This window comes from Hyla sarda, chromosome 3, assembly GCF_029499605.1.
Source record: "Hyla sarda isolate aHylSar1 chromosome 3, aHylSar1.hap1, whole genome shotgun sequence".
In the NCBI taxonomy this organism is placed as follows: domain Eukaryota; kingdom Metazoa; phylum Chordata; class Amphibia; order Anura; family Hylidae; genus Hyla; species Hyla sarda.
In genome coordinates, this window is record NC_079191.1 from 322,128,199 (window position 1) to 322,155,486 (window position 27,288).

A 27,288-nucleotide genomic window follows, 5' to 3' on the forward strand; every position below is an offset into this window, starting at 1 on the left:
CATTGTAGTTCGCCCGTAGTGCACTTCAGGCCAACTTATGGGGTACCTCCATACTCAGAAGAGATGGGGTTACAAATTTTGGGGGTATTTTCTGCTATTAACCCTTGCAAAAATGTGGAATTTGAGGGGAAACACATTTTAGTGAAAAAAAAATGTTTTTTTACATATGCAAAAGTTGTGAAACACCTGTGGGGTATTAAGGCTCACTTTATTCCTTGTTACGTTCCCCAAGGGGTCTAGTTTCCAAAATGGTATGCCATGTGTTTTTTTTTGCTGTTCTGGCACCATAGGGGCTTCCTAAATGCAACATGCCCCCCAAAAACCATTTCTGAAAACGTACTCTCCAAAATCCCCTTGTCGCTCCTTCGCTTCTGAGCCCTCTACTGCGCCCGCCGAACAATTTACATAGACATATGAGGTATGTGCTTACTCGAGAGAAATTGGGCTACAAAAATAAGTATACATTTTCTCCTTTTACCCCTTGTAAAAATTCAAAAATTGGGTTTACAAGAACATGAGAGTGTAAAAAATGAAGATTGTGAATTTTCTCCTTCACTTTGCTGCTATCCTGTGAAACACCTAAAGGGTTAAAACACTTACTGATTGTCATTTTGAATACTTTGGAGGGTGTAGTTTTTATAATGGGGTCTTTTATGGGGTATTTCTAATATGAAGACCCTTCAAATCCACTTCAAACCTGAACTGGTCCCTGAAAAAAAGAGAGTTTAAAAACTTTGTGAAAAATTGGAAAATTGCTGCTGAACTTTGAAGCGCTTTGGTGTCTTTCAAAAGTAAAAAACACGTCAATTTTATGATGCAAACATAAAGTAGACATATTGGAAATGTGAATTAAAAAAATTTTTGAATATCCATTTTCCTTACAAGCAGAAAAGCTTCAAAGTTAGAAAAATCAAAATTTTCAAATTTTTCATCAAATTTTGGCATTTTTCACCAAAGAAAGGATGCAAGTTACCACAAAATTTTACCACTAAGTTAAAGTAGAATATGTCACGAAAAAAATAATCTCGGAATCAGAATGATAACTAAAAGCATTCCAGAGTTATTAATGTTTAAAGTAACAGTGGTCAGATGTGCAAAAACGTTCTGGTCCTAAGGTGTAAAATAGCCTGGTCCTTAAGGGGTTAAGTTTGGCCTAAATTCTAATTTCTAATCATTATGTCTGGAGGAAACCAGGCACTGCTCATCACCATACTATCCTTACAGTATTTCAGTAAAGCAAAGCATGGGTGTGTTTTTCAGCAGCTAGAACAGAGAGATTAGTCAGGATTGAGGGAAAGCTAAATGGAGAAAAGTACAGAGAAATTCATAATAAAAACCTGATCCAGACTGCTCTTGACCTCAGACTGAGTTGACTTAACCTTTCAACAAGACAATTTGGGATATTTATGAAATCCTCTGCAGAGGAAAAGGGGTGCAACCAAATTGCTGTTTTCAGAAGTCCTTTTAACAATATAAGAAGCAATCTGATTGGTTATGAGCAACTACTCTACTTTCCCTCTGCTCAGGTTATGATAAATCTCCCCTAATGACCGTAAGCACACAGCCAAGAAAACACAGGAGTGGCTTAGGAACAACTATACTAATGTCCTTGGGTGGCCCAGCTAGAGCACCAATAGCTGGATTGTCTATTGAGCAGGCCAAAGTAGTATTGTAATCTGCCAGAAACATTCCTGAAAACCTTTGCCGAGTTTGCAAGTGAGCATTATTCTGCGGAAAAATTGCATTTGTAATCCCTACCATTAAAAGGTAACCACTAAGCTGTTAAATGTTTCTTGTATTACTACTAGGATTGATAGCTCCCTAAGCCATCACACCAGCAGTCGAGACAGTGTGTTGCTAAACAACAAAGGTAACATTTAAGCGCCCACCGTGAGGCCTCTATATTCGAACCCTACTATAGTCAGAAGCCAAACAGAACTTGTATTTGTTGTTAAAGACAAAAAGGTTCCAATCCATAGCAGTCCAGGTTTCTCATTCACCACATCACTGCCAATGAAGGGGACAGTGGCTGGCTGTCAATAGGCGCCATGACACCACCTTTTCTTCTCTTAACTGTTAGCTGGCCAAAATATCTTTGAGTGCATCAAAGATGCTTGTCCAACAGTCAGCAATCTCTTTCTAAGAGGTGCACTACCCAAAAGTAGCTTCAGGGCCTTTTTATAGGGCAGCATGGACATGTGTAATGAGTTACATATCGGCCTAAGACATAAATGCATACCATGTTTTGCAGCAATCTGACATTTCTATCTGGGTGCATTTTTTTGGCAGATATATTATATACTACTTTGACATGGAGGCAGCAACAGGGATCAGAATTGGTTTGTCAATAGAGTTTTTAACATATAAAAAGTGGTTTCTCTGGGCTTACAAAAATTAACTTGCAAATATTTTTATTCAAAGTTCCCTGTAGCTTGTAAAGTTGCATCCTGTTGTATTGTCCATAGTTACAAACTTACTACATAAGAAAAAAAATGGGGGTTCAGTCTAAAAGTGCATGATGATGGCCAAGGGGTGCTAATAAGGTGCTAGAAACAATGTATTAACAAAAAGAAAAAAAAGGGATACCAAAATGTACAGAGGACATTCAAAACACATAGAAAAATAATATTTGTACTTTATTAAAAATACACAGTAATCAAAAGACAGAATTAAAAAAGCTCATGTCCTAATGTCGGGGTAAAAGTAGACAACTTAGAATTGTTTCGCTGTTATGTTTAACTCTTGGAAGACTATTTGCTATTTACTGACATAGGGAATTTGTTTTCTTTTAATGTAAAACCTCAAAAATTTACAGTAAAAAAAAATAAAAAAGTAGACAACACAGATTCTATCTGTGCATATGGTGACAAGAATAATAGACAAGTGAAAGTGTGGTCTGCAGATACATATAACAGCCTAAAATCAAACTGGCAAAAATATCCCCTAATAGCAACTAAAAACAAAAGAAATGAGTGAAAATTGCACCTTCCTTTAGCCTATTAGTCTAACCTACAGCCTGGAACATATATACAAGGAAATGACATGTGAAATAACAGTATAGCCACTTGCTGAGGAGACTAGCAGTACAGCGAAGCAGAAACAGACAAAGGATCAGAATGTAATCCAACACTTAACCCATGGACATAAGCCCCCAACAAAACCCAACACTTTCCGTTGCCTACTCGGCAACTTCTCAGGAGTAAAAAAGGGTATCATAGTATGCCCCCTTATATATATATACACACACACATACGTAAATAATATGCATACCTGGCAGTTGTAGAATGGTGGAGGCATATTGCTGAATAAGAGCATATAACCGTTCCGTCCATTCATTATACACTGCTTCACAGTGGGCGACATATGCAGCGTTTAGTTACTAACTTCTCGTGAATATGGTGTCCATTCATTCATGATGCACCTTACAAACACCAAATGGTGAGGGAATGGAGAACTTCGATAAATATCCTAGAATTTTCATTTTAGGCTTATAGATAAACATTTTATTTTAACTATTTAAGTAATTGTGCTGACACACAAGAGCTAATGCACAAAGCAGAGTAGTATTCTGGATATACAGAGCTTAGAGCAGCTAAAAAGAGCATGTGAAGTCCTTTCATCGCTCTGTACACACACACACACACACACACACACACACACACACACACACACACACACACGGATTCCTTGCTATTCCCCTGCAAACTTCTGTGTGCACTTTCCTTTCAACCTACTGTATATTCGGATACAGAACACTGTGATTGACCCTACCTGAAAACTTTATACATTGCCCAGTTTGATGAGATGGCAAAAGTAACAGAGTACTTCCTTTGCCATCTCTTAATGAGAGAAAGGAGGAGGGGCACTATGACAGCTCTATGTCAATAGCAGCAATACAACCAGCTTTGTGAGGGGTCGCTTAGACTAAAAAGCAGCAAAATGATAAGATTTCTTTCTTACTACCTCTCTAATGGTCACTGTAGGATACTACTAATATGACTATACATGAAAATCCCCTGGGGTTATTTATGATACCTTGTGCCTGGCACAGATTGGTTATTACAAAAAAAAAAAAAAGTAGCTAGAGCTTACATCAAAAGGGGCGTGGCTTCATGTGAAGGTGCCTTGCGTGTCAAATGAAATACTTTTTACGTCTGCTATCATCCACTTCCTTGTGTCTAAGTCAACACCAGGAAGTGCTTCCAGAGGTATCGGCACCGACAGAAAAACGGTGGCAATGGATACGAGAAGCCATGCATAGTTTTTCCCAGCCTAAGAAGGGTTACACATAGAAAGTCTACAGAAAACCCCTTTAAAAGGGGCAATCCTTTCACAGACTTTTACTGTATACCCACAAGATGTACCATAAAATGTCTGAGATGCAGGTGCCACCTCTAGAACCCACACATAGAAAGGGCTCCACTTAACATTGTCCAGTCTGGTAGCAGTGGTTAGAGGCGGCTGGGATTATTACAGAAACGCCAAAACAGGTTGTGCTAATCTGTTTTCTTAAATTTAGCAACTAACACATCAATTGGTTTTGAATATATTCCAGGTAAAAGTCAAGCTAAGTAAAAACATAAGAGACTAAATACAACCTACGGATTAAATGAATTCACCAATGATAACTCACACACAAAACACAACAACAACAAGCCTTAGAAACACAGTTTTATTCAAAGTCAGAATAAGTTTAAGGCACAGTAACACAGACTTACATTTCAAGTAAAGAAATACCTTCAGAATCAACACACCCGGCTCTCATTAAAAGACAAACAAGTATTTCTGTATCAAAAAGGATTTTCAGTTGGTTTTAAATAAACATTGAACAACATAAAATTATTTTGTTTCTTTCATAGTGATAGTGCAGGTAGAGTACAGAAAAGTCGTCATCTTTATAGTTTAGTAAATTCAACAAGGAATCTGTGTGTGAACATGCAGCTACACAGTTGCAAACAAATACATGTACAAAATAATTTCTGCAATACATTTTGTCTATGCCTTACTATGTTGGGGAAATTTACACGATTTATTTCTCATGGTGGCAGACCATAAAGCTGTTCGTTTGTGCTGTCCACATATTTAGTATTAAGTATGACATACTTGTACACAAAGCAAATAGAGTAGGGCTGTATACACACACACACACACTACAGTCAAGTCCCATTTGTTTAGTGCAGTATTTCACTATTATGCCACTTCCATAGAGTTTTAGTTTTGGAACAGTTTCTATAAAAGCAACTAGGGCTGCTGATCTCTATGCTTGTGCAGTTATGTTTGGCTTTTTGCAGACAACTGTATTGCAGCTTCTGTAATATAATGGATGTCTGTGTAGTCCTAATATACTTCCATAAGCCACTGATTTTTTTAGGGCAGTCCAGTTTCTCTTTTTTTCTAGTTATGTATGGATTAGATAGAAAAGATTTTGCTCCTGGGTGCTATAGTATGAGGTTATTCTGTCCTGGAAGAATTTTTGTGTTGCAGTAACATTACAGAAACACCAGACAGCAATGCACAGACTGTCAATGGCTCTATAGTATGGCACTGCAGGGACTACATATGTTATTGTAGCACATAGATGACGTTTTCACTGTGCTACTAGGACAACATGCAAAAACACACCTAATGATCCGATCAGATAGCCCTATTGTTGGTTCCAGCCAACTGTACAAAAGAATAAACATATATAAGTATTTATATATAAGTATTCTGCTGTGGTCCATATATGATAAGGAGGAACATCACTGGATTAGATGGGAAGAAATAATTGTAAGGCTTTTGGAATCTAACCAATTTCTATAAGATATAAATAACAAAGAGAAGCATACATGCACTCACCGCAAAGTAAGGACAGTCAAGCCTGGAAGTCCAGTGGCTGTGACAGGATGCCGGGTCTCTGCGTCAGCGCTGGTGTGTGGCGCTCCGAGGCTACGCCGGCTGTTTCGCAAACTAGTGCGTGCTTCTTCCGGCCTCTTAAGAGGCCGGAAGAAGCACGCGCTAGTTTGCGAAACAGCCGGCATAGCCTCGGAGCGCCACACACCAGCGCTGACGTGGAAACCCAGCATCCGGTTACAGCCACCGGACTTCCAGGCTTGACTGTCCTTACTTTGGGGTGAGTGCATGTATGCTTCTCTTTGTTATTTATAACGTATACTTCACACTATTGTATGTGCACCCCGCAGGACAGACTGTCAGAGGTCGCTGAGGACCGCTTCATATATATGTCAAGGTGATATTGCTCCTATGAGTGCCCTCCCTCTCCTTTTCCCGTTGCAATTTCTATAAGAATTTAACTATAATTTTCCCTAGCAAAACCGTATCTAAATACAGTCCATTACATTTAGAGAAAAAAAAATTTAAAAAGTAAAACAAAACCACTATTTGGTTTAGAAGTTTCCCACTTTGAATGAAGAGCCTGAAGCTGGTGCTTGTCTCATATCTGCATGTAAGTACACCTACCTAAGCAAACCAAACATTGCTATTACAGCGTACAAAATAACTCCAGTTCAGGCACCTTGGAAATTCTCTGTAAACAAAACAGCCATTGTGATTTTATTATCATGAAAAGAGAAAAAAAAAAAATTGGGAACAAAAACACAACTTGCATTTTCTCCATTTGTTCTTTTATATCTGTCTGGAAACCATACTATAAAACTCTGAAATAGTAGCAGCAATTTAGATGGCCACTACAATTTTAAGTCTTATTGGGGGCATCAAAAGGGATTTTAAAATGACTAAATTCTATAATACAAAGGATCTTATTTTGGAGTTTATTGTAAAATACTGAATAAGAAACCACAGCACAAAAAAAAAAAAAAAAAAAAATCCTTCATTGATAATATTCACGTTTACAAATTAAAATCCTGCATACAAATTGTGTAAACATAAAAGAAAGAAAAAAAAAAGGAAATGTAATTATTGCTTTTGTAAGAATAAAAGCAGCTGGTAACATTGCAAAGCAAGGGGGAGGATGCAGACATCTAGTTCATAAATGCTGCAAAATTATTCACACAAAATTTTATTTATTCACATAATATTCTCTATGAAAAGAAAGGTGCTGAAAAACAATTAGTGTGGGATTTTACCTTTTTATGCTTAATATATACTGAATCTCTCTGCATAATTATAAATAAGCAATGTGCATCACAAAAATGTATGCGTATTAGAAGAGAAGGTCCCTCCCTCGGTCCTCGCTTGAAAAACTTTTGCCACGTGCCCACAAATGTGCTTCTTTTTTAAGGCAAAGAATACGAACAAATCATAAATTAAGATGTAAGCAAGCAAAGAAATAAATATGGAAAAGTCCACGTGCGTAATGGTACTACAGAATAGAAGAAATGCTTTAAAAAGTGTCTTAAATGGATCATGGGAATTTGTATCTTAACACCAGGCAGTAACTATTTGCAGTACAAAGAACACACACAAGTCTCATGACAGGAGCAACATAGTATGTCATGTCTGAAGATACCTAAACATACAAAATAGTGTATAACACGTGTATAGTTCACACGTCAAGACTGAGTATTTGTTATCAATAAAAAAATAAAATTAAAAAAAAAATCACAATTTTCATGGAAATGAAGAAAAAAAAAATATTTGTGAGGACGACGCTTCTTCACATTTGCCTTTCTGTCAAATAATCCTCTCTTGGAACAGAATTTTTTTTAGGTAACGGTATTAATAAGAAAAGTCTCTTATAATCGGATAGTATTAACACACCGTACATTAGTTTACTCTTTAAATTCTTCAACACAGAAGTAGTCTCTACCAATGCAGGCGCCATGGTGGAGCAGTTCACAGTTCAGAGATGAGAAGTAATCTTTCAGGATGTCACTCCGTTTTAGACATTTCATATTTGGTCATCATAATCTCCTGTGTGTCCAATGAATACATAAAAAGTGAGATTACCTAGATGTACAATCTACACATATCTGGCTTACCATTTCAGTCTCACTCAACTCACCTCATCAGAGTCCAATAATACTGGAAGTGCTCTGAAAAAAAATAAAAATAAATAACATGTATTTTACAAGCTATTATATAACCCCTACAAATGCCACTAGCTAAGCAATGAAAAGGAATGAAATTATTCAAGTCACCAGTTTCTTGCTGCCCAAACCATGTGCAGAATAAAACGTATACAGGGAGCGTGATGCTGACACACTATGATTTACTTTGAAACACCCAGGCATTTTAGAGAAACCATAGTGGGTAAATAGCCAGACTCGTCACTCAGGCCAAACATATTAAAGGCGGAGTTACCATCTGTAGCAGGTGATGGCAGAAGGACCACTCAGAAATGCACTGTCTCCATAGACAGCAATGCATTTCTGAGCAGATGCTTCTGAAAGAATGAAAATTGAAAGTCCGGCGCAGAAATTCCTTAGTGTGAGTGGTTCAGCAGAATCCTATTAAAAACTAAAGGAAGGCTGCTGCACTGTATTTTTCACAGCAGAACTCCAGAGCAAAATTCTGCTTTGAAAATATGTAGTGTGAATAGGCCCTTAAAGGGGTACTCTGGCCCTAGACATCTTATCCCCCCAGTGGCAGGATCCCCGCAATCTCTCCTGCAGCACCCCCTGTCATCAGCCTCACGGAGCAAAGATCGCTCGGTGTCTGATGACTGACGATACAGGGGCCGGAGTACCGTGATGTCACGGCTCCACCCCCTCATATTACACACCTCCCCAATGCAAGTCTATGGGAGGGGTCATGGAGGCCACCACGCCCCCTCCCATAGGCTTGTATTGAAAGGGTGGGGCATGATGCTTCAAGGGGGTGGAGCCATGAGGTCACAATATTCCAGCCCCTGTATCGTGAGCGCCTGTATTCAGACCCTGTATACGGAGCGATCTTCGCTCCATGAGGCTGATGACAGGGGGTGCTGCAGGAGAGATTGTGGGAGTCCCCAGCGATGGGACCCCCATGATCAGAGATCTTCTCCCCTATTCTTTGGAGATAAAAAGTCTAGGGCTAGGGTACCCCTTTAAAGGCTATGCCTTAAAGATAAAGAAAAAAAAAGGACCGCGCCTCGTGTATTACCTAAGGCACCAGAGCCCAAGCAGGGGAGAGACTATCGCCGGCACTAAAGATGGCCACTCACCTTATGTAGGACCTTTTGCACATATCACCCCTATAGAGGGGTACCAAACTTTCCCTGGAGATGAACTGCCAAGCCCGAAAAGGTAACAGGAGAAGGCTAACCCAGTCCCGTCTGGAGAAACAAATCATTCAGCAAAAAGAGACCTTGTATAACAGGCGCTTTTCCTGGTTCCAGGAAAATAAAGTGATGTCCAGTAAATATGTATCATTAAAGTGGCAGTTGGCACTGAAGTATTAGGACCAATAATGCGTATCGGAGGTACAGTCCCCCTTCCTCAGATTGACATACAGGATAGTATATAAACAGCATATTTATAGGTAAAAAAATGGGTGCCAAGGTACAGGTGGGTGGAGTTACAAAACATCATAACCCATAAAATTGCCCAAACACACAATAACATACAATATTTTAAGTATGTTACTATATATGGCATTGGATAAAAATACGCAATGTACACAGACAGTAAAGTTACAATTAACAACTAAAGGTCACAGCATGCTTGTTCACTCTGTGATCCGGCATTGCTGAATGAGAGTGAGGTTCAATGAACCTAAACATAAACAAAAGTCACGTTGTATTCTGATGTCCGGTCTGATGATAGGGACACGTAGCATTGCTATGGTCGGAGGCCACGTGAAGCCATCCGGCCAATAGGAGAAGTAGCATTATGTAACTTGATGGATGTTATATACACGTTGCCAGGATCGGGGTCACGTGGTGTAGTCCGAGCACTAGCGGAGCGCTGGAAGAGAAACCCATATTATGTCAAAAGTTTGTGATGGCATTATTTCACAGGTAGGTGACAAATCGTCAACATATAGAGAGAGCTAGTGGACGTGAAAGATTATTTGTCCATACTCTGCAAACAAAGGGATAATTATCGAGCCATATCACTAAGCAGAGAATGACTGGATAGAGATATAGATAGATAGATAGATATCTAATATATAAAATAGATAGATGTAGCCCATAAAAATGAATATCAGGATAAAAAAATGTATGTGTATATAATACTTCTAAAAATAGAAGAAAAAAAGATATACACAAATTTTTTATCCTGATAATTTTTATGGGCTATATCTAATTATATAATTCTATTTATATATTTATTCTCTCCAGTCACTCTCCGCTTAGTGATATTTGTCTCGATAATTATCTCTTTGTTTGCAGAATATGCACATATAATATTCTTTCATGTCCACTAACTCTATATGTTGACTATTCGTCACCTACCTGTGTTGATATAATGACAGCTAGTGCTCGGACTACACCACGTGACCCTGATCCTGGCAGCGCTTACATAATATCCATCTTCTCCTATTGGCCTGATGGCTTCACGTGGCCCAATGTGCAGTTAGTTACTACGCTCCAAGTCACGATCGCTATCACCAGACCGGACAGCAGAATACAACGTGACTGTTTGTTTAGGTTTAGGCTCATTGAACCTCACTCTCATTCAGCAATGCCAGATCACAAAGCGACAGGCATGTTGTAACCTTTAGTTGTTAATTGTAATAGGGTGTTTTATTGTTTTTGGGCCATTTTGTACCTATAAATATGCTGTTTGTATACTATCCTGTATGCCAATCTGAGTAAGGAGGACTGTACCTCCGAAACGCGTCATTGGTCCTAATACTTCAATAAACATAGTCCCAACTGGCACTTTAATGATACATATCTACTGGACATCACATGTTATACAAGGTCTCTTTTTGCTGAATGATTTGCCTCTGAAAAAGCATTTTTCATTCTCTTGTACAACATTTTTTTTTTTTTAATTCTTAACAATGTGAACATGAACTTAGCATTATAAAGTGGCATTGGAGCACTCTTACACAATTCTTAAAGCAGTAAAGAGTCTTTATTGAGGTTGCAGATAAACATACAGCAGGAAGGTTGAAAGGTGGAACAGGGACAGGTGGGTTCAGCCTGTGGGCGATGGTCCATATCGCGCTCCTTGCAATTCTTCAGGCGGAGGGCGATTCGGACCATCACCCACTGGCTGAACCTACCCGTCCCTGTTCCACCTTTCAACCTCCCTGCTGTATGCTTACCTGCAACCTCAATAAAGACTTTTACTGCTTTAAGAATTGTATACGAGGTGAGTGCTCCAATGCCACTTTCTAATGCTAAGTTCATGTTCACACTGTGATCTATTTGTGAGCACCACATGACAGACACTTTGAGGAAATAGACTGCACATGCGGATGTACTGATCCTGCAAGTAGAGGAATATCTTTAGTGACATATGAAGTTGGGACTGTGCTGGGTTATGCTAACTTGGGAGAGGCACTTTAACAATTTGCTTGGTTTCTCATTCTCTACAGTCTCTCCTTTCTACAGCCTCTACAGTTTGCTATATGAGCTCCATGAGGGAGATTTATGTAAACCTGTGCAGACGAAAAGTTGACCAGTTGCCCATAGCAACCAGATTGCTATTTTATTTCAGAGGCCTCTGAAAAATAAGAGACGCAATCTGATTTGTTGCTATGGATAACTGCACCACTCTTCCTCTGCGCAGGTTTTGATAAAATCTTACACCTATTTTCTATACACACTTGTACACAGCCAAAGTAAGGGTCCAGTCACATGGCAAAATTTCAGCTTGCGGAATTCCGCCTCAAATTAAAGGCCATAGACTTCTATGGGATTCCGTACTCTCATTCATCACAGTTCTGAATTTCCGCAAGCAGAAATTCAGAAGTGTGTTGAATGGGAGTGCGTAATCCCATAGAAGTCTATAGGCTATAACCCCTTAAGGATCAAGGACGTACAGGTACGTCCTTGGTCCTGCTCCCGTGATATAACGCGGGGTTACATGGTAACCCCGCATCATATCACGGCGGGCCCGGCGTCATAATGAAGCCAGGACCCGGTGCTAATAGCACGCAGCGCCGATCGCTCAGAGCTGAAAGTGAAAGTAAAAAGTGCCGGTTAACTCAGTGGGCTGTTCGGGATAGCCGCGGCGAAATCGCGGCATCCCGAACAGCTTACAGGACAGCCGGAGGATCCCTACCTGCCTCCTCGCTGTCCGATCGCCGAATGACTGCTCAATGCCTGAGATCCAGGCATGAGCAGTCAAGCGGCAGAATCATCGATCACTGGTTTCCTATGAGAAACCAGTGATCAATGATAAAGATCAGTGTGTGCAGTGTTATAGGTCCCTATGGGACCTATAACACTGCAAAAAAAAAAAAAAAAAAAAGTGGAAAAAAAAAGAGAATGAATATCATTTAACCCCTCCCCTATTAAAAGTCTGAATCACCCCCCTTTTCCTATAAAAAAAACAGTGTAAATAAAAATAAAGATATATGGTATCACCGCGTGTGGAAATGTTCGAATTATAAAAATATATCATTAATTAAACCGCTCGGTCAATGGCGTGCGCGCAAAAATATTTCAAAGTCCAAAATAGTGCATTTTTGGTCACTTTTTATATCATTTAAAAATGAATAAAAAGCGATCAATAAGTCTAATCAATGCAAAAATGGTACCGTTAAAAACTTCAGGATCACGGCGCAAAAAATGAGCCCTCATACCGCCCCATACACGGAAAAATAAAAACGTTATAGGGGTCAGAAGATGACCATTTTAAACGTATGAATTTTCCTGCATGTAGTTATGATTTTTTCCAGAACTACGACAAAATCAAACCTATATAAGTAGGGTATCATTTTAATCGTATGGACCTACAGAATAAAAATAAGGTGTCCTTTTTACCGAAAAATGAACTACGTAGAAACGGAAGCCCCCAAAAGTTACAAAACTGCGTTTTTTTTTTCAATTTTGTCGCACGATGATTTTTTTTTCCGTTTCACCGTAGATTTTTGGGCAAAATGACTGACGTCATTACAAAGTAGAATTGGTGGTGCAAAAAATAAGCAATCATGATTTTTAGGTGCAAAATTGAAAGAGTTATGATTTTTTTAAAGGCAAGGAGAAAAAAACAAAACTGCAAAAACGGAAAACGGTCCTTAAGGGGTTAATTTGAGGCGGAATTCCGCCATGTGAATAGACCCTAATTCTGCCCTGGAGACTGCTTTTTGCTAGATTTACCTTCTGCTCTCTGTGTTGGAGATGCAGACTGTAGATAAGGTGGATGCCACTCAGTTTGTTTAGTGAATGCAAAATGAAGCCATTTTCTAAACGGTCTTCATTAAAATGTTTCTACCATTTAGCTTCTAATCAGAGAAAGTTCTGATTAGAAGCTAAATGGTAGGGCATTTTTAATAAAGACTGTTTAGAAAGTGGCTTTGTTTTGCATTCAGAAAACAAATCCACAATAAATAAAATACAGTGCCCAGGTTTCCATAGGCTTTAAAAGGGGTACTGTGTGTTCAGCAAGTAAAGATCATTCATTTTCTAATTAAAAGTGAAAATTTTCCAATATATTTTCTGTATCAGTTCTGCAAAAGTCTCTGCCTGCAGTCACTATGTTTTCCAGGCATAAAAATTATTCCTAGCCATATGACGATCACAAACTCGCCTGGCTTTAAACATTTACAGAACAGTTATCAAAAATGTAACCTTGGTCACATGATCAAGACAGATTTTCATCCACCAGAAATAAATAATGAGGTTTCCTACTGAATGGCGGCAGAAATCTTAAACACCACAAGGAACTGACACAAAGTATATAGAGATATTGTATAACTTTATGGACAGAAGTGTATATATAGAAATATTTTATAACATTATGCAATGAATAATCATGTATTGCTGAAATTAGTATAACACTAAGTTGCATTGCACTTAGTTGTGTTTTCTTAAAGTGACAAGGGAAAGAGATTTATCAAAACCTGTGTAGAAGAAAGGTGGTGCAGTTGCCCGAAGCAACCAGATAGCCTTTTTTGTTTTTTTAAAAGCTTTCTGAAAAGTAAAGCAGCAATCTGATTGGCTGTCACGGGGGAAACTGATCCGTTTTTCCTCTAAACATGTTTTAATAAATCTTACCTATAGTCACTAACTCCAAGCTGTATCAAACACCAAAACTTGAAATTGGTGATAACAGATGCCAAAGAAAATCTAAACACCTGAAGCTTGTTCAGGTCTTGTATGTTGCCTTTGCAACCAAACTGTCTTGCCCTTGCATCTCCGGCTTCTGACTTTAAATTGCAGTGAACCTGATACAAACAGATCTTTTCTAATCTGAGCAAGTTACTATCTCCCACCATAAAAGATAGGTGAAACAGATAAGCAGTTTTTGTTTAGTAAAATGTGTCTGATAAATATTACAAACTAATACAATACAAATACCACAGAGGTAGGAAAAGAAGAATAATTACACGTCAGCAAAAGAAGATGGGATATTTTCTTCCACCCACTTTAAATCTTCATCCTAAAAGAAAAAAAAAGTAATTTTATAAAGAATGCAAGTGCCATGAGGGGTGGTAAAACAAATGAAATGTGTTCAACGCTTTAGGGCCTTTTGATGACCCAGCTAGAGGCAGTAAATGACAGTCACCCTGGCTAGTGTCTGTAAACATATATCACTTCAAACGCCATAAACATTGTACCATGTTCCCAAAACATAGCAATATCTGGGTTGAGACCCTCATACCCCTCAAAGTGCAGTGCAACCAATGGAGAACATATACATACCAATAGAAAGTAAAACCACAATGGAGAACACAGCCAGAAAGCAGGAAGCTGTATTTAGATCGGAATGTGTCAATGGCAATCAATTCCCAAATTACCACACCTGGTTACCTGCTTTCATCGGCGCATGGGCTACGGGACGCTCGCCACTCTGCAACTTCCAGGATCTGCATCACCAGTCAAACCACGTGAGCGGTCATGTGAGGGTACGAGGGTCTCAACCCAGATATTGCTATGCTTTCGGCACATGGTACAATGTTTACGGTGTTTACAGTGATATATGTTTACAGACACTAGCCAGAGTGACGCTGTTTTTTCTCATCCAGCAGAACTTCTCTTGTTACGCAATTTTAAAGTAGATCAATAAATATTAGTTTTATATTGAAATAAGTGACTCCGATTCTTTGTGATAAATAGTTGTATCTGGGAGTACACAGAAAAATAGGCCCACTCAAGACAGTTAGTATATACATGCACAATTCCGATTTGCGCAATTTCGGGTCATACGGGTCTATGGTGACCCGGTGACCTGGAAAATAAGGGGGATCTGGGTTGTCCAAGACACCCACGATGAAGGGAAGGGATAGGATTGAGGTGGCAGGGGTGCCACCCCTCCTATTGGTCTTATAGAAGCGACAACCAATAGCAGATCGAGGGCGGCGGTTAACTTTCCGTTTCCCTGTTCTGCCCACCCACAATAGGCTGGGCAGAACAGGGAAACCGACAGGGACCGGCGCCGAAGTCCACTTACCCATCGGCCGTGGCGGCGATGCGGTTCCCTGGATCCTACGGAAGCCAGTGAGTTGCCTAGCAACATCTGGAGGATACAGTGGTCTCTAAACTGTAGCCCTCCAGATCTTGCAAAACTACAACTCCCAGCATGCCCAGACAGCTGTTTTCCTGTCTGGGCATGCTGGCATTTGTAGTTTTGCAAAATCTGGATGGCCACAGTTTGGAGATCACTGTGCAGTGGTCTCTAAACTGTAGCTCTCCAGATGTTGCAAATCTGCAAATCCTAGCATGCCCAAACAGCTGTATCAGTATGCTGGGAGTTGTAGTTCCGTACCTCCAGCTGTTGCATAACTACATCTCCCAGCATGCCCTTCGCCGATCAGTACATGCTGGGAGTTTTAGTTTAGCAACAGCTGGAGGCACACTGGTTGGAAAATACTGAGTTAGGTAACAGAACCTAACTGAAGGTTTTCCAACCAGTGTGCCTCCAGCTGTTGCAAAAGTACAATTCCCAGCATGCACGGTCTGTCAGTGCATGCTGGGAGTTGTAGTCTTGAAACAGCTGGAGGTTTGGTGCCCCCCCCCCCCCCATGTGAATGCAATATTAATTTTTCGCCGCATCTCTGACTCTCGCTCTCTCACTTCGGAGCCCTGTCTTATTTCAAGGAAACAGTTTAGGGCCACATATTTCCGTACTCGGGAGAAATTGCACTACAAATTTTGGGGGGCTTTTTCTCCTTTTACACCACATGAAAAGGAAAAGTTGGGGGCTACACCAGCCTGTTAGTGTAAAAAAATCAAATGTTGCACTAACATGCTGCTGTTGCCCCATACTTTTTTTTTCACAATCGGTAAAAGGAAAAAAAGACCCCCAAAATTTGTAACGCAATTTCTCCTGAGTACGGAAATACCCCATATGTGGCCGTAAAATGCTCTGCGGGCACACAACAAGGCTCAGAAATGAGAGCGCACTAGGTACATTTGAGGCCTAAATTGGTGATTTGCACTGGGAGGCTGATTTTACAGCGGTTCTGACAAACTCAAAAAAAAAAAAAAAAAAAAAAGATACCCACATGTGACCCCATTTTGGACACTACACCCCTCACGGAATGTAACAAGGGGTATAGTGAGCCTTAACACCCCACAGGTGTTTGACAAATTTTCGTTAAATTTGGATGGGAAAATGAAAATAAATAAATACATTTTTCACTAAAATGCTGGTGTTACCCTACATTTTTCATTTTGACAAGAGAAAATAGGAAAAAAGACCTCCAAAATTTGTAACCCCATTTCTTCTGAGTAAGAAAATACCCCATATGTGGATGTAAAGTGCTCTGCGGGCGAACTACAATGCTAAGAAGAGAAGGAGTGACATTGGGATTTTGAACATAAAATTTGGCTGGAATTGAATGCTACGTGTACAAAGCCCCCATAGTGCCAGAACAATGGACCCCCCCACATGTGACCCCATTTTGGAAACTACACCCCTCATGTAATGTATTAAGGGGTGCAGTGAGCATTTACAGCACAGGTATCTGACAGATTTTTGGAACAGCGGTCCGTGAAAATGAAAAATGTAATTTTTCATTTGCACAGCCCACTGTTCCAAAGATCTGTCAAAAGCCAGTGGGGTGTAAATACTCACTTTACCGCTTATTAAATTCTGTGAGGGGTGTAGTTTCCAAAATGGGGTCACATGTTGGGGGGGGGGGGGGGGAGGTTGGTCAACTGTTCTGGCACCACAGGGTGCTTTGTAAACGCACATGGCCCCATTCCATACAAATTCACTCTCCAAAAGCTCAATGGCGCTCCTCCTCTTCTGAGCATTGTAGTGCGCTAGCAGAACACTTGATGTCCACACATGGGGTATTTCAATACTCAGAAGAAATGGGGTTACAGATTTTGGGGGTCATTTTCTCCTATTACCACTTGTAAAAATTTTAAATTTTGGGGGGAAAACAGCATTTTAGTGAAAAAAAATTTCTCTTCTCATTTACACATCCAATTTTAACAAAAAGTCGGCAAACACCTGTGAGGTGTTAAGGCTCACTGGACCCCTTGTTACGTTCCGCGAGGGGTTTCGTTTCCAAAATAGTATGCCATAAGGGTTGTTTTTTGCTTTGCTGGCACCATAGGGGCTTCCTAAATGTGACATTCCTACCAAAAACCATTTCAGCAAAATTTGCTTTCCAAAAGCCAAATGTGACGACTCCTTTTCTCAGCATTGTAGTACGCCCGCAGACCATTTTACGTCCTAACATGGGGTATTTCCATACTCAGAAGAGATGGGGTTACAAATTTTGGGGAGCATTTTCTCCCATTACCTTTTGTAAAAATGGTAAATTTGGGGGAAACTGCACTTTAGTGAAAACTTTTTTTCTTCATTTACACATCCGACTTTAACGAAAAGTCGTCAAACACCTGTGGGGTGTTAAGTCTCACTGGACCCCTTGTTACGTGCCTTGAGGGGTGTAGTTTCCAAAATGGTATGCCATGTGGGGGGGGGGTTTCTGCTGTTCTGGCACCATAGGGGCTTCCTAAATGTGACTTGCCCCCCAAAAACCATTTCATCAAAATTCACTCTCCAAAATCCCATTGTCACTCCTTCCCTTCTGAGCCCTCTACTGCGCCCGCCGAACACTTGACATACACATATGAGGTCTTTCCTTACTCGAGAGAAATTGGGTTACAAATTTTGGGGGATTTTTTCTCCTATTACTAACTGCAAGAATTCAAAAACTGGGTCTACAAGAACATGAGAGTGTAAAAAATGAAGATTTTGAAATTTCTCCTTCACTTTGCTGCTATTCCTGTGAAACACCTAAATGGTTAACACACTTACTGAATGTCATTTTGAATACTTTGAGAGGTGCAGTTTTTATAATGGGGTCATTTATGGGGTATTTCTAATATGAAGACCCTTCAAATCCACTTCAAAATTGAACTGGTCCCTGAAAAATTTTGATTTTGAAAATTTTGTGAAAAATTGGATAATTGCTGCTGAACTTTGAAGCCCTCTGATGTCTTCCAAAAGTAAAAACATTTCAACTTTATGATGCAAACATAAAGTAGACATATTGTATATGTGAATCAATATATAATTTATTTGGTATGTCTATTTTCCTTACAAGCAGAGAGCTTCAAGATAAAAAATTAAAAATGCTAAATGTTTTCATCAAATTTTGGAATTTTTCACCAAGAAATGATGCAAGTATCGATGAAAGTTTACCACTAACATAAAGTAGACTATGTCACGGAAAAACAATCTCGGAATCCGAATGAAAGGTAAAAGCATCGCAGAGTTAATGCTTAAAGTGAGAGTGGTCAGATGTGAAAAAAATGGCCGGGTCCTACACTGAAAATTGGCTGGGTCCTTAAGGGGTTAATATACATCAGTTCCCATCATGCAGTAATGCTTCCCTGCTTAGCTTCTTGCTATGTAGACTTCTGTTTTATAGCTTACCTTTCTGCACAGAAAACCACATGAACTATTACTTCAGGTAATTTGACTGGGAGCCATTCCTGACTAGGAAACCAAATGTGTATGTGGGACATTTGTTTTATTGGTCACTACAAGTTGTTTTCTATGGACAAGTCAAGCAATTTTTCCATAGTACTCAGAGCCAAAAAAATGAAAAAAGCTCAGCTGAATTTTATAGCCACCAGAGAGTAGTAGTAGTAAAGAAATTGTCATCATTGGAATGTTTGTGGCATAAAATTTTAAAAATTGTCTCATCAAACTGCTCCTTAGATTATTAACTCTGTTTGGCCAGTATAAACGGAACCCGTCATGTTGAATATGCAGTATACTCTGCAGGCATTGTGTTACAGAACAGGCTTTAAGAAGATTGATATATAGTTTAAAGGAAAGTTTCAGTATAACTTGTCACTTAGGTCGGGTTTACATCCCCATATGTCCGTAAAATCGGCTTCTGATCTCCCTTTGCTCAGTTTGGCACAGTCCTAATTCAATTACCTAAAAGTAGTCAGCTAAAGTTACGTTCTGGGCATTTTCTAACCATATATTAGTTTTAGCTCAGACTGCTCGGGCAGCAAACCACACTTTTCAGTTTGAGCCAAAACTCCTATACACTAGGACCTGAACGTAGTCACTATGTTTGGGTCATTGAATTGAATGAGGCCTGTGCCGATCGGAGAACAGATATATCGGCATGTGATTTTACTGACATACAGCAGGTGCACCATTTTTTCCACTGCATATATTTCCAAAAGGTGCTGCTGACAACAGCTGCAATCCATCAGTAACTAAAAAGTGACCCAGCCCCTTAGTGCAAATTATAGGAGCTGGTTCAGTCATGATGGCCTACAAAAAGCTTCTTTGCTAAGGTGTCACACAAGACATCTCAGCAAAGACGTTGGTTACAGGCAAATTTCTAATTCTTCTGATTGTTCCAGTTAATAGTGTTGGGGCCTTAATACAGAAGTGGAAAGAATCATTTCACCATACATTTGACTCCACTAGAAGCTTCTCATCACAAGATATCTAACAGAGGAGTGAAAAGAATAATCAGAAGGGTTATCCAAGAGCCAAAGACCACTTGTGGAGAGCTTCAAAAAAGAAGTGGAATAAGCAGGTTCTGTTGTCTCAAAGAAAACAGCAAGTATTGCACTCCACGCTCCCACACAAGACTCCAATGCGGAATATAAAAGCATGATAAAGCTTGTTAAAAGTTTGCTGCACAACATTTGGAACAGCCAGTGAAATACTTGGAGAATATAGTGTGGTCAGATGAGAGCAAAATTTAACTGTTCGGATGCTATAATACACAATGTTTGGAGAAGAATGGCATTACACATCACCCTAAAAACAACATAATAACAGTGAAGTCTGGAGGTGGGAACGTCATGGTGTGGAGCTGCTTTTCAGCAAATTGTACTGGCAAACTTCACATAATTGAAGGAAGAATGAATAGGCAAATTTACCAAGACATTCGTGACAAAAATCCGCTGCCAGGATGATTAAGATGAAACAAGGGTGGACATTTTGGCAAGACCATGATCCCAAATACACAGCTAGGGAAACTCAAAAGGTTATAAAGAAAGAAAATAAAGCAGCTAGAATGGCCCAGCCAATCACCTGACTAAGAGGGATGCTCCAGTGGAAAACTATTTTTTATTTTTTTTATTTTTAAATCAACTGGTGGCAGCAAGTTAAACGGATATGAAATACTTTATTTAAAAATCTTAGCCCTTCCCGGACTTATCAGCTGCTGTATTATCCCCAGGAAATTATTTTCTTTTTGAATTTGTTTTCTGTCTGACCACATTGCTCTCTGCTGACACCTCTGTCCATGTCAGGAACAGTCAGGAGCAGGATAAGTTTTCTATGGGGATTTGCTCCTGCTCTGGACAGTTCCTGACATATTGATTTTAAGGAAATAGTTTTCTCAATCCCACTGAAAATATAAGGAAAGAACTAAAGATTATGATTCATAAGAGGCCCACAGAACCTACAAGAATTGAAGACTGTTTGTGTAAAAGAAAGGGCCAAAAATCACACCAGGGGAATGCATGCAATTTCTCAATACAGGCGACGTCTTGAAGCTGACATTACCAACAAAGGCTTTTGTACAAAGTATTAACTATTATTAAGTGTGTTCAATACTTTTTCCCTGTGTTATTTCACATTATTACACAAAACAGTTTGAGCTTACTTGTTTTGGTTTCTGTATGTATGGATTACTTGGATTGTTAACAACAGCATCTAATAAAAATGTTATGTCAACAGAACTATATTAAGGAAATCTATTTAGTGAGAATAATGGTGATGTATTCAACATGTATTTTACCTGCTGTATCTGTGTCTCAGAGGTACAAACTGTGACGTGAACTCAGCCTTATTCTTGTAAACATCCTCCTATTCTGGGCTCAGTAGTCATATGGGTGGTCCTATTCAGTAAGGGACCTTTCTCTCCATATGCACAGATAGCTGTAAATCAGTGAGAAGAACCACCCACTTGACTATTCCAGAATGAGCAGAAATTTACAATGAATAAATGACAAAGTATCCAGGAACTTTCCCCCCAAAACTACATATAAGGCTGGGTTCACACCACGTTTTTCAAATACGGTTACCGTATACGGTTTTCCGCTAAAAAACGTATGGAGAAAACCGTATGACTCCAAATTAAAATGCATACGGTTTTTCCCTGTACGGTTCTATCCGTTTGCATCAGTTTTTGCCAACGGTTTTGCTACTTTGTTGGAATTAGTTTTCCAGCAATTTAATAAAAGTTATAATTGTTGTATTGAAATTCCAATCTGCGCATGTGTCAACTCCAAAAACGGATAAGAAAAACCGTGTGCAACCGTATTCTGAAATTCTGTGTACGGTTCTCATAGACAACAATGTTAAAAGAACCGCATATGGTTCGCATACGGTTTTCCAACCGGAGGCAAAAACGTGGTCGACAGCGTTTTTGCCTACGGTTGAAAAATCGGCAAAACGGATGCAACCATACACAACATTTGGAATACGGTTTACAATGCATTCTCTATGCATACGGTTTCGGATACGGTCGTATACTTTTTTTTGCGGAAAACCGTATAAGGTTACCATATTTGAAAAACGTGGTGTGAACCCAGCCTAAGTCTGTTCAGCTGCTCCTGCTCTAAAACATTATTCCTGCAATCTAAATGTAAACTAATATTTTATGCCGATACTCACAGCATTAGAAGCATTAGGCTTAGCCATTCCATTAGCCTCAGTCTTTCCTCTAAGCTTCATGCCTTCGGCTAGAGAGAACATAGTTAATAACAGTTAGTTATAAAGATAGTAACACCGAGTAAAGAATAAGGAAATCTCAACATCGCAACTCACCTAAGTGATCCGTTACAAGGAATTCTTCTACTTCATCATCCGAGTCATCCATGAGGGGAGTGAATGCATACCTGCCAATTAACAGTTCCACATAAATCAGCAGAGGCACATGCTGCATTTTAGGTTGAATGGAGGTTTTTCTTATATTGTTTTTATACATCAATACAGCCAACACTGGGCTCTCTTCTGCCACCATTGTTTGTGTTGGGAACTGCAGGGCTGCTCATGCCCTGGTCCCCACTCGCCCGTTCTGCTCAAGCACTGCCCCGCACACAGCGCTACTGACACAGAGCCTCCTCTAGTGTATTGTACATACTAATGCAGCATGAGCAGGGACCAGGACATGAGCAGCTCTTCCGTTTCTGACACACAGAATGGTGGCAACAGGGGGCCTTTGTTGGCTCTTACTGTAAATTTAGACAACAGATTCTCCAGCATACCCCTTACAGCAACTGTGCTGTAAAAAATATTATACTGTATATACAGCCATAATCATTTTAAAGCAGGTAATCCTGACCTACTCTAGTTCTAGACCCTTCAGTGATAAAAAAAATAAAGATTAATTCACTATAGCTCCTGGTCGAGAGGTGGATCATGCCCGTTCGGTCCGTGGGGTAAGTACCCTTGCTTTGTTGCATTGTCTTCACTTGGCTCTTCTCTCCTTTCCCTCTCATTTTCTCCCCCCCCCCCTCCCTTATCTCACTTTGCCCTTTTTTTCTCTCTTTCTTATTGACTCTGCCTAATATTGTTCTTTCCCTATGACTACATGTTGGCTGCCCACACAACCAACCCACCATGCTCCTGAAAAACTTATGTTTTCAGTGAGCTGGGCCAGTGAAGTTCGTATACGCTTGCCATGCAATTGGATTAGCCCTCATAATTACCACAGTCTGTAGTGTACTGTTATGACTGATATCCTGACGAGAGTTCTTAGATTAAGTACAAAATGTTACAGGAAAGGATCATTCCTGCTGCAGTTATTGGCATAGTTGTACGTGTACTGTAACTCCTTCCCCCTTTTTGCATTATCTGTGATTGCAACTTGTTGTTATTGTTAATGATAACTAATAAAACTTTTCAATTTGAAAAAATAAATTTAAAAAACATGAGGCAGTAAATTAAAGGGTACCACTCATCAAAAAAACTTTTGATATATTATAGATTAATGTATGCAGAATAACTTTAAAATTGCATGTTATTACAAAATATGCTTCTTTCTATTTAATTTTCCACTTTGAAGAAATGACCACTAGGGGTCTCCCTACCAGTCCTGGCAGCAAGCATTTCAGACTCATGCTGGAGTCCTAAACACTACGAGCTGCCAGTCTGCTTTGTTCACAAAGGAGAACACTCAGAGCTGCCAGCCTGCTTTGTTCACAGCCTGTTTGGCTGTGAACAAAGCAGGCTGGCAGCTCTGAGTGTTTAGGACTCCAGCATGAGTCAGAAATGCTTGCTGACAGGACTGATCGGGAAAAATACAATAGAAAGAAGCATATTTTTCATTAACATGCTATTGGAAAGTTATTCAACATTCATTAATCTAAAATATATCAAAATTTATTTGATGAGAGGTACCCTTTAAGAAGTAGCAGAATTTAGATCTCTAAAACCTAAACTGCTCTCAGGAAACAAGCAGAGAATGATTCCTGGAAACGCTCCTATGATGTCTACAGTCACATTCTGCAGGCTTTGTATGCAGGCTCTGTATTTTGGCCTTTGCACCAGCAGAACAACTGTAGACTTCAGATTTCTGTGGGGGTTTAGACCTCATTGTCGGGCAGCCATGCCTTCTGGGAATGCTTACACAGTCTTCAACACTTTTTATTATACAGGAAAAGATGAACAGAACAAAAAAACAGCAGCACCCCTGTTCTCAGGTTGTGTGCTGGAAGAAGTCCGCACTGTTTTTTCTAATTGTGGATAAGCCCCTTTAAACATTCCTTCAGGATTTCTGATAACTTCTCTATACAAATTTAACATGGTCAGAGGTTTCCTTCCCTTAGTACACCATTCAAAGACAATACTGGAAACTGTTTAGTACCTTTGGTTGTTTGCAGATGGTCTCCACAGAAACATGATAACCAATAATACAACGGAGAACAGGAACCTCCAGAAGGCATCATCTACCCAGAGCTCCATCCAGTCCTGTAATATATATGAAGAACAGCATTGTTAATACAAAAAGAGAATGATAAACTTTGCATGTCAGTTTATGTTACATTCATCATCCCTGAGACTGCCAAAGAAAGGAAAGTGCAGTACGGACTAAGTTTCTATAGCGGTAAAACCCATTTAACTGGATTATTTACCTTACTGGGATTTTATTTCCATAACTAAAACATATAAGAGAAGCTACTTTTTATGCAATATTTACAGTACAGCTTAGTATTGTATATCTGGAATTTTCCTCTCTTTCATATCTACATCAGTCTATTTATCATGTTTTCAAGATTGTATTTTTAGGTACCAATGTATCTGTGTCATACTTACAGATGGGCATTCTGTCAATCTAAACTTTTTAGTTGTCCAAGCCATAAAGATTACAGAAGCTATGGGGAAAGACGAGACAAATTAGGAAGGAGTCACCATTTTTAACCACATTGACAGGAAGTTTGTGCAAAACTTACCTAATATAGCAAAAATCAAGGTGTTTGTAAAATGTCTATATAGAGAATATTTCACCACATTTTTCCTTAACTTTAGGGTCTTCATGGTTTGTGCCAGACTTACAAATATGTATATATGGCTAAGGAAAATAGAACTATTACCTCTAAGATTCAATAGAGAGTAAAGAAACACAAAATTTCATGGTAAAGTAATATATACAGTTAAGTAAAATAACCAATTACCATCAATTCATTGATGCATTGTTGGTGCACACATTAAACGTTAAGTCATACTGCAGACATTGCACTGGCCAAGTTCTGTTGGCTGTATGTCCTCTTGCAGCAGCCTCTGCCAAAATAGTCGACAGTAGGACAGTCATAGATTGCATTCACAGTGTAATGCTATGCCTGCTGCATAGCATTATATAGTGTGACCGAGATCCACTTATTCTGCAGAGGTCATGTTTTAGACAGTGTTCCTTTGGAATCAGCGTGGACACTATATACTGCTATGCAATAGGTATACACTGTGAATGCAATCTAATGATCGCATATAAAAGTGTAAAATAAAAAAATGTAAGTCTTTAAAATGATATAAAAGCCAAACCACTCCCTCAAAAAAATAAAAAAATAAAAATAAAAAAAATCACCCTTTTCTCATTTCACAATTTTTTTTACAAATAAATAAAAATGATAAACATGTTTTGTATTGCCACATGCCCAATTGTCTGAACTATTAAACTACACTGTTTATGTTGCAGATTTTTGGTCATATTTATATAATATATAGAGATGAGCGAAGTTACAGTGAAACGAACCTCGCGGCTTGGCGTTTGCTGACTTAAGCCTGCATAAATTAGTTCATCATTAGTTCATCAGGTGCTCAGGAGGGCTGGAAAAGGTGGATAAAGTCCTAGGAGAGACCAAATTGCTCCTCCCCCAAACCGCTGAGACAGGAGTCCATCATGATGACCTGCCAGAGAAGGAGCAGAAAGGACAGTCCCTGCCGAACAAGAAGAGACTGGAGCCACCACAGGAGGGACTGGTGAATTCTGTGGGGGGGTAGAAGAATCCTGCAATTGAGGGAAAGCGGAGACTTGTCTCATGGGACAGAAGGGCCAGTTGAAGAGGTCAACAATGAAACTGGGCGAAGGAGACTGCTTCCATGGCAGCCACCATCCGACCCAGGACTTCAATGCAGAACCATATGGAAACTGGAACTGGATGATGGAGAAGACAAACGCCTGAGGACAGAGAGCGGCGCTTGTCTGTAGGGAGCCGAACCTGGGCGGCCGCCGTGTCAAACTGGATTCTCAAGAAGATCAGAGACTGGGTGGGAGTCAGGTTGCACTTTTCCAGGTTGACCACCCAGCCGAAGCAGGACAAGGTCTGGAGAGTGAGAAGGAGACTGATTTGGTCCCTGGTTGGAGCAACTCCGGCCTCCAGTTGCCCCACACGTTGAGGCGGACAAAAGTAAAAGTAAACTGCTGGCCGTGCGTGTTAGGGATCGACAGATATCGTTTTTTAGGGCCGATCCCGATAATCGGAGGAGGTTAGGGCCGATAACTTATACCAATATTCCGGTATAAGTTATCGGCTATTTATCCCCCGCGACACCGCTGCAGATCATTGATTTAAAGCGGGCGCTTTAAATCAATGCACTGCAGTGGCTTTTGCGGTGCCATAGACCGCCACCCACTTCTCTCCCCCTGCCTGTCCGGGGATCCTGAGTCCTATCACCGCCACCGCCGCACCGCTCCGCGTCACACCCCCCACCGCCCCGGCCCCATTGCCTCCCCCATCCCCGGTTTTATAATTACCTGTGCCCGGGGTCCACTCTACATCTGGCTCCGGTGGCGTCCTCCTGAGCAGTCACTGTGCGCACTGACGGTGACGTCACGTCGCGCACGTCACTCGTCATTCTGCATAGCGTAACACAGGACGCAGCAGGAGCCAGAAGTAGCGTGAACCCCGGGAACAGGTAATAATAAAACCGGGGATAGGGGAGGCAATGGGGCCGGGGTGGTGCGGTGGGGGGTGTGACGCGGTGCGGTGGGTCGGGGGGAGGGGGGGTGGCGGTCGCGTTGCGGTGGGACAGGGGGGGGGGGGCGGTCGCGGTGCGGTGGGCATTATCGGCTTATCGGCAAGGTAATTGCTGATACCGATAATGCCCAAAATCGTGATTATCGGCCAAACCGATCATCGGTCGATCCCTAGCGTGTGTGCAGTGCAGGGGAGAGAGACGCATAAGCTGAAGATAGCGGTGGATAGCACACCGCTCGCTAAATAAGTGGAATTGCGGGGCTGTGAGGCTCTGAAAAATGCACCAGTTTACAGGGTGCTGGCCCCGGAGACTGACAGAGCACCCCGGACTTCATGGCCGAGCAGGGGAAACTGGTCCCTGGAAC

The 27,288-nt window shown here is 40.3% G+C and overlaps 1 protein-coding gene across 4 annotated transcripts in view; it reads right to left on the reverse strand.

Moving 5' to 3' along the window:
* Positions 1 to 6,114: 6,114 nt before the first annotated feature.
* TMEM87B (transmembrane protein 87B) overlaps positions 6,115 to 27,288 on the reverse strand; it is a 48,164-nt gene continuing 26,990 nt past the window's right edge. For all 4 annotated transcript variants that reach the window (XM_056567202.1, XM_056567201.1, XM_056567205.1 and 1 more), the window contains 8 exons: positions 24,902 to 25,006; positions 24,765 to 24,823; positions 24,316 to 24,419; positions 22,275 to 22,345; positions 22,122 to 22,189; positions 14,389 to 14,441; positions 7,964 to 7,994; positions 6,115 to 7,872 (listed from right to left, as the gene is read on the reverse strand). In XM_056567202.1, the coding sequence (XP_056423177.1) occupies positions 7,831 to 7,872; positions 7,964 to 7,994; positions 14,389 to 14,441; positions 22,122 to 22,189; positions 22,275 to 22,345; positions 24,316 to 24,419; positions 24,765 to 24,823; positions 24,902 to 25,006 (533 nt within the window). In that variant the 3' untranslated portion in view covers positions 6,115 to 7,830. The remainder of the gene's footprint in view (positions 7,873 to 7,963; positions 7,995 to 14,388; positions 14,442 to 22,121; positions 22,190 to 22,274; positions 22,346 to 24,315; positions 24,420 to 24,764; positions 24,824 to 24,901; positions 25,007 to 27,288) is intronic.